Genomic DNA, 8,657 nt, shown 5'->3' with positions numbered 1-8,657 from the left:
CCTACTATAATAAGAATTGTTTCTGTCTTTAGATTCCACATTCGAGTTACCTCTATTTCCAGGTCTTTGTATTATTATTATTATTATTATTATTATTATTATTATTATTATTATTATTGTTATTGTTATTATTATTATTATTATTATTATTATTATTATTATTATTATTATTATTATTATTATTATTATTATTATTATTATCATTATTATAAAAGCAGTGAGCTGGCAGAATCGTTAGCATGCAGGGCGAAATGCTTAGTGGTATTTTGTCTGTCTTTATGTTCTAAGTTCAAATTTCACAGAGGTTGACTTTGCCTTTCATCCTTTCAAGGTCGAAAAATTAAGTATTAGTTGCGTACTAGGGAACAAATTTAATAAAATAGCTTTTGAGCATTATTTTACAGCTTTCATTTTTCAGAACTAACACAGATATTTTAAACAAACCTTTAGGCTTCTGATAGTTTGGTGCTTTTGCTGAAATGGATTCTAAAAAACAAAAGAAAAAAAGAATAAGCAAAGTGAAAGGAACTGAATGGAAATTTACTGAAGACACAACTTTCTATCACAAAATTATTACAATCAATTTCTTTTACAGAGTTGATAACAATTTGTCGTTAATAACCATATGAGTAGCAAACTTAATGAGTAGCAAACATGGTGAAATGCCAAATGATTTGTGGTATTCATCCAGCAATAATATCTCTGATGGACATACTGAACTAAATAACACAAATATATCAGAAGCAAATGAAGATTGTCCAGCAGCAGAAGTTAAAATTGCTACATGTGGATTTCTGCCTTGTTGGGTTTTTTCTGTAGTATGCACTCACTGGCAACCACTTGCTAAGGTAAAATCTGTTGCCACTAATATAGGAAAACAGTGATTGAAAGATCACTGATGTTGCAAGTAGCTGGCTGGCTGAATAAAACTCTTTTAATGCAACAGAAGCAGTATTAGATTAAAATAGTCACCTGAGTATCATACTTGATGCAAACACAAAATGAAAAGGCATGCATCCATAACAGATAGTGTCTCTGAATGAATACTGTAGTTAATTTGGCTTTTTGGGATGTATTTGCATTGAGGATGACATACAGATAGTTATTTTAATCTGATCCTATATCTGTTGAATTTGATGGGTTATTATTAATAATTTCTTTTATAGAGCCAGAGAGACAGAAGATAACACCATGAGCAAAAGAATGAATTATAGTTTATATGAAATAAAGCCAACTGCAATTTAATTTAGCTAGTTTTCTTTGTATTGTTATTGTGTTCAGGAAATATATGAGCATCATAACTTTCATTTGTTTTCCTCTTTCAAATTTCAGGTTTTATTACTTAAAATCTCCTTTTAAACTTCAAACAAGCAATGAATATTCTGAAATCAATATCAAGGCACTTTTGTACACACAGACATTTTAAAGCAATCTAATTATCGTTATAAGGCAGCAAGCTGGCAAAATCATTAGCACATTAGCCAAAAAGCTTAAATGACATTTCTTCTAGATCTCTACATTCTGAGTTCAAATCTTGCCATGGTCAGCTTAGCCTTTCATTCTTTCAGGGTCAATAAAATAAAGTACCAGTCAAGTTCTGGGATTAATGTAATCATATTGCCTCCCTTCCCTCAAAACCGCTGGTCAGCAACTTTTCCATGCCTACATGGGTCAGAGGGAATTTGTTGAAGCAAATTTTCTACTACAGGATACCTTTCCTGTTGCCAACTTTCACTTGCTTCCAAGCAAGGTAATATTTCCCTTTGGCCAAGCATGTTTTTCGTAGAATGTTGGAAATGAACAACCTTGCTTGTCTGATGATGTTCATTTACAAGTATCAAATGATATCCAGACAAGGATACATATAAATACACACACACACACACATGCATGTCTGTATGTGTGTGTGTGTGTATTATGTATGTATGAATATACACATGACAAGTTTCTTTCAGTTTCCATTTACCAAATCCATTTACAAAGCTTTGGTCATCTTGGGGCTATAGAAGAAAATACTTGCCCAAACTGCCATGTAGTGAGACTGAACTCAAAGTTACTTGGTTGGGAAGCAAGTTTCTTAACCACACAACCATGCCTGCACCCAAATATGTAAGAACAATAAGATGCTTTCACTCTTAAATCCAAACTGATGACTAACCTTCATTGCAGATATCCAATGACTCATCAGATCCATCTTGACAGTCATTATGTTTATCACAAATCTTTTTAGAGTCAATACATTCATTATTTCTGCAATGGAACTGTCCTTCAGGGCAAGTGCAGGTGTTATTTCTACATTCCAAGATTCCTCCATAACAAGTACTGAAATATATGTAATATATAAAGGAAATGGCATTCAAAATATACTAGATTCAATATAGTTACAAGCGATTTTTGGGGGTTCTTTTATTGAGAGTTTAATTCAATATCATTGTTGCTTATCCAAAATACAAATGAAAAAGTTAAAAGGTCACACTAGAGTTATATATTGGATTGTCCGGAAAGTTCGTGCCGATTTTTAAAGGAAAGAAAAAGGTCAATAAATACTTGCCATTACATTCTTAATCAACCAAATATGAATCATTTTGTTGCACAATGTGTCTCCATTTTTCCTTTAACTTGAAAATACCCTCTTCCCAGAATTGAGGTGGTTTCATGGCAAATAAGTTGAAAGGTAAGCTACTATAAATCAACACAAACTTTCCAGACAACCCAATATTATATATGATATAATATATTATACATAATATAATAATGAATTTATTGTATACAGTGCTCAGGTGCATTACAGCTCACTAAATAAAGTAGTGGAAAGTGCATGAACAGTATATAAAATAATACACAGGGAGTGAACAGTGATTTAGTTGCTTTAAAAAAAAAGATGGAAGTGGGGCATTAGATGTACTGTTGGTGAATTTTGGGAAGCATGGAAGCTTTGAAAAATGCAGTGTCCTGACAGTTAACAACTGATGCAGGTAATTTATTTCATGCTTCAGCAATTTTGATCATGAAAAAATGTTTCCGAAAATGACATTTGATTCAAAGAAACAGAAACAAAGTTATAATCTTCTTATGTCTACTTTTGCCTTTTTGCATTGAAAGAATTGATATTAATGATATTCTAGATGTCCAGAACTAAGTATATCTGAGATCAAGAAGATTAACAGTATTTGGAGCCGCTGACTATTTGAATGGGGAATCATTTTCTATGATCCCAGTTTTGGAATCTTTAAACTTCTTGTCAACACCTGAAATGTCAAAACCTCTTCTCTGAAGATGGAGGCTCATCTCATCCAATGATGGAATCTATCTACAAACATTATATTGGACCACCGAGCCCACAGAAACAGCTGTTGGATTTGTAATACTTTTCTTCAACCTCTTTAATTCTTGATATCATTTCTATTATGTGTACATTTTTTGTATTCTATGTATTTAATATACTTTGTATTTTTTAAGGTGGTGTGCTGGCAGAAACGTTAGCATGTTGGGTGAAATACTTTGTGGTATTTTGTGTCTATACATTCTGAGTTCAAATTTCACCGAGGTCGATTTTGCCTTTCATCTGTCGATAAATTAAGTACCAGTTGCATACTGGGATCGATCTAATCGACTGGCTCCCTCCCACAAAATTTTAGGCCTTGTATCTAGAGTAGAAAAGAATACATTTTGTATTTTGACCTGCCCAACTTGCTTATTTTTACATTTACTTGATGATATATATATATATATATATATATACACACACACAAAATATATTAGCTACTTTTATATTATAAATTCTCTGCTTTCAAGAGTTTCCATTTTAAATTATTAATCGATAGCTGTTACTAGTAACTATAATCATCACAAAAGATAAAATCAATTTTCAATGCCTAGAGCTTATTGTGATGGATTTCAAATAAATAAGTTTTAATCTAACCAATAATTATCATAAGATATAGTGAATGTCATTATTTTCAAGTATGCTTACCAAACTGTACACAGATCTAATGAAACTTTAGTTCCAGATGGATATTTGGCAATTCCAAGATAGCAAGGACATTCTGATTCAGGTATACATTCATTTTCTAAAATTATAAGCAAAATTGTAAGTACATTCAAGTTGTAAGTAAAATTATATTCTTAAAGCATCCTTCCATTCATCTTCTTTGTCCAGTATTCCTGAGAAGGTCATTGGGGTAGAGTCATCAGGCACCTTCCTCTATAAGGTCTAATCAGAAGCAATCATCATTACACTAGCAACTGTCATTATAATTTATTCATTCCCAATCACAAACATTTGTTCCCTTCTGAACCATCTTCAAGAACCAAGGGGAGATATATCCTTTGTGCTTCCACCCCATGTTTCTCAGAACAACTCACAGGCATATTGCTGGCTGTACTTACATTGAGTGGAAACTACAATATATTTTTCAAACAGCAGATATGATCTGAACAAAGTCCCTTGATCTGAACAAGTCCCTTGTTAACCCACATGACAGACAATGTACTATGCTTAAACAAACTGGTATTTGTATAGGAGCCACAGTTTATATGAATTTATACATTCTAACTTAAAAGATTTTTGTCAGTTAGTTACTTAATGAAATTTGAAAGAGTTGATCTTATTTCTTAGAAATATGAAATCCATAACGAACTTTTACCTTCCATTACATAACCATGTGGACAAAAACAACCTTCAACACAGGGAGCTGATTCTGAACCAATTTCTTTATTTATTTTTTCTGATAAATCATTGCACATTTTTGGTTTTGCACTTCCGCATTCAAAATATACTGAACCTATATCACACTGGATTGCTGCAGAAGATGATTTACAAAAGAATGAAAATTATATTACATATTATATTGATTATAAAATAATCATTTCAAAATAATGAAATATAGAATTATACTCTTTAAGATCATATGGGTAACTGATAATTGAGAGAGAGAGAGGGGGGGAGAGAGAAAGAGATAGAGAGAGACAGAATCAGGTAGACAGACAGAGACAGACAGAGACAGACAGACACTGAAAAATGAAATGAAACAAACAGAAGATACACTTACATAACAATATTTATTTGTTTATTTATTTATTTTTTCTACCCGTTCCAGTCATTGGAGTGTAGCCATTTTGGGGCACTACCTTCAAGAGTTTCATTGAACAAATCAACCCCAGTACTTAGTTTTTAAGTCTGGTTCTTTTTCCACAGTCTCTTTTGCTAAATTACTTGAATGTAAACAAACCAAGATCAGTTGTCAAGCAGTGTAGGGACAAAGACAAGCCCCCCCCCACATGCACACATGCATGTGCACACACATTCATATATGTACATGAATATATATATATACATAAATATATTTACATATATATACATACATATACATACCTACATACACACACACATATAATTATAGACATACATACCTATGTATGTATGTATGTATGTATGTATGGATAGATAGATAGATAGATAGATAGAGAGACAGACAGACAGACAGACAGACAGATAGTTAGATAGATAGATAGATAGATAGATAGATAGATAGATAGAGATGTGTTTGTGTGTGCATATTCCAGTAAAATTATTTTTTAACATCAAAAAGGAATTAAAAATTTAAGTTGTTTTTACATTTCAATAATTTTTCACACAATACTTACGACAAAGTGATTGAGTCCGCCATCTTGTAGGAACTCCAAGAAAAGTACATTCTGTGGCAAAGTTTGCAATAGCAGTGCATAGACAATCACCACCTCTGCCGTTGTCACAACTGGAAAGAAATCACACGTTTTAACCTTTTAATATTTCAACAGACCATATCACACCAAAATATTCTTCCAGTTTTACATTTAAACTGATCAGATCCAGCCTCTCACACCTACACTGCAATGTCATTCTAAATATAGACAACCACATCATTGATTTCTCACAGTTATGAGATAATGCATAATTAATTCAAAACAATATAATAAATAAGCATTACATTTGCCAGAGTAATCTGAATGTTAAGGGATTAACTACTAATTCATTAAAATTAATTAATTATTTAGCTAAGATGGTTAAAATAACATTTTATGTAGTAAATGTATTATATAAAGTAAATAATTTGATATTTGATTTGGAATTAATTTTTAGATAATTTAAAAATCAATTTTGAATTTTTTAATTATAAGTTTCAAAGTGGGAAAATTTTCTTTATTCTTCAGCTATATCCAATTAATGTCTAGTGAGGTTCTCAATAACAAAGAAACATTTTTATAAAATTTTAAATAATAACATATTAAAAAAAAGCATTAAAGAAACTATTTTATATATGTATAGTATCAGTCTGGCATTAGAATAATTTCCTCTCTTCATCTATCTTTCTCTCTTTGAAGAAATTGGCTGCATTTTAGATCTTGAGAAAGATGGGCTCCACCAGATATGCTGGATGTCATATCAGTGCTCCTACTACTCCCATCAACAGTTTTAGTGTTTAAAACCCAAGACAGGGAGAGCATATATATATCCTTGTTCTATGGTAGCATGAGTTAGACTTGGATGGCTTGACAGGATCTGATAGGCCCAAGGATAGTGTTCTACTCTCTATATTGATATTGTTCCTATGGTTGGGTGCCCTTCCTACCACTTACCACTTTAGAAATGTACTAGGTTCTTTTAATGTGCCAGCAGCACTAATGAAGTCACCATGCACCTTGCAAGACTACAAACTCCAAGTGAGGTGGCTTTATGAGAGATTAAAAGTATTGGAAGTGGACTTAGACCAGGATGGGTTTCTTGCTGATAAGGGGCTACAAGGCTACTTTCATTTTAGAAGAGAGGGTGGTGAGGTGATTAACTTCTTTAAATTGTTTGTTTTTACTTTTAGAAAAAAATTAATGTAATTGAAAGGGATTTGTTAAAGTAACATTTAAATTAAACTCACCCACATGCATCATTTAGACAGTCATCATAGTATTTTTTAACAATTGTTGAAGGAAGGACATTTCTACATCGTTCAAATATTAATCCTGACAATATGATTTTACATTTCTCTTCAGCCCAAATTAAATGTTCTACATTTTGCTAAGGATGATAAAACAATGCAGAGTTGATCAATATGTAAAATAATATAACATGTCATAAATTAAAAAAATATACAAGCATTTTTCTTAACAATGTCAGAATCTGAAAATTTTATTTTAGATATTTAAATTCAAGACATAAATGGTAGTAAGATACCCAGGAGGAAGAATCTGTAAGTGGTTATAATAAAGACATTACTTGCTGTACAAAAAAAAACTTCAAATATCCTTTGTGGTTTTCCTTTGCACCTATCATGATCTCTTATGGTTACCTAGTAATGTGTTTCATTCTTTTGTCATCAGCAAAATTAGTAGTTTCCAGTAATGAATTGTGATATTAGAAAAATGTTTCTGCAATCTTTAGGGTTCATTAAATGAAGCATAAATCTCCCATTAGATTGACAGTTACTCTCTCAACTAATTTATATCTTCCTTACAACATAAATGACAAGCAATTCTTGCTGATAAGAACAAAGCTCCTAAAATGGTTGGAGAAAATTTGAAGGGTTGCTTTGATATTATGGTAGAATGTCTGTAATGTTTACAGAAGATGTAGGTTCAAGTCACACAAACAGCATTTGACTTTTCCCACCCAGGAAGATCTAGATTAGTTGATACATGTGTAATTGGATGTCTTGGCCAAAAGCACAATGCTTGAAATAATCTTTTAGGTAAGGTACTGGTCTCATGCACCTTGAGTGCATAACTATTGCAGTGGGTATTAACTGATATGCATTTATAGTTAAATATCTTACCCCTCTACACTTGATCAGAGCTAAAAGAGAGACCCTTTTATACTTTCAGAATTAAGTCAACAAAAAGAGTACTTCACATTATTTTGTAAGCTCTTTAAAACATTATGTCTTACAAAACACATTAAATAAATCATTTTAACAGTAGAACTCTAAGTAGATAAAACTATAAATAATAATGTGTAGAATATTGGGTTTAAAAAATCTTTGGGTGGGAAAAGTCAAATGCTGTTTGTGGGACTCGAACCCACATCTTCTGTAAACATTACAGACATTCTACCATGATATCAAAGCAAACCTTTAAATTTTCTCCAACCATTTTAGGAGCTTTGTTCTTACCAGCAAAGATTGCTTGTCATTCATGCTGTAAGGATTTAGAAACATCAAAAGATATGAAGATAAATAATTTGTAATGGTGGAATTCAAAATAGATAAAGCTATAAATGACAGCGAGTTGAATATTAGGCTGAAAAACCCTGAGTGGAAAAAGTCAACGGCTGCTTGAGAGTTTAGAAACTTTAAGAGATGGAGGAATTTCAACTATGTTTTGTGGTCTGCTACAACAGCTTCTTTATAGGATCCAGTTAGCTCAAGACATCATCAGAAGGAACCACGTCCGGTTTCGGCCCCTACTCCTCTACCGTTTTGACGTGGCGGGGCCCCCCCTTTCGGAGGTGTCTTCAGCTCTGGTGTTGGGTGCATGTCTTCTTTCTTCTATTCCCTGGCCTCTTTGATGCAACATCAACGAGTGTCAGCGTCCGACTGACTGCCTTGTCAAATTCCCCTTTTTATACCTGCTGCTAGGCTCCAGCAGGCTGCCCCAGCAAGTTGTCACGTGACACTATCTAAATTTCC

At 32.5% G+C, this 8,657-nt stretch overlaps 1 protein-coding gene across 1 annotated transcript in view; it reads right to left on the bottom strand.

Moving 5' to 3' along the window:
• The window catches only part of LOC106875008 (uncharacterized), a 196,187-nt gene that overhangs the window by 155,807 nt on the left and 31,723 nt on the right, over positions 1-8,657 (bottom strand). The window contains exons 22-28 of the mRNA XM_052971235.1: positions 8,142-8,239; positions 6,912-7,051; positions 5,647-5,756; positions 4,647-4,802; positions 3,974-4,070; positions 2,159-2,322; positions 445-486 (exon numbers count right to left, since the gene is read on the bottom strand). Of these exons, the coding sequence (XP_052827195.1) occupies positions 445-486; positions 2,159-2,322; positions 3,974-4,070; positions 4,647-4,802; positions 5,647-5,756; positions 6,912-7,051; positions 8,142-8,239 (807 nt within the window). The remainder of the gene's footprint in view (positions 1-444; positions 487-2,158; positions 2,323-3,973; positions 4,071-4,646; positions 4,803-5,646; positions 5,757-6,911; positions 7,052-8,141; positions 8,240-8,657) is intronic.

The sequence above is a fragment of the Octopus bimaculoides genome, chromosome 10, assembly GCF_001194135.2.
Source record: "Octopus bimaculoides isolate UCB-OBI-ISO-001 chromosome 10, ASM119413v2, whole genome shotgun sequence".
NCBI classification, from domain to species: Eukaryota; Metazoa; Mollusca; class Cephalopoda; order Octopoda; family Octopodidae; genus Octopus; species Octopus bimaculoides.
Note: the sequence above shows the minus strand (reverse complement) of the source record. Positions and strands in the feature narration are given on the sequence as shown.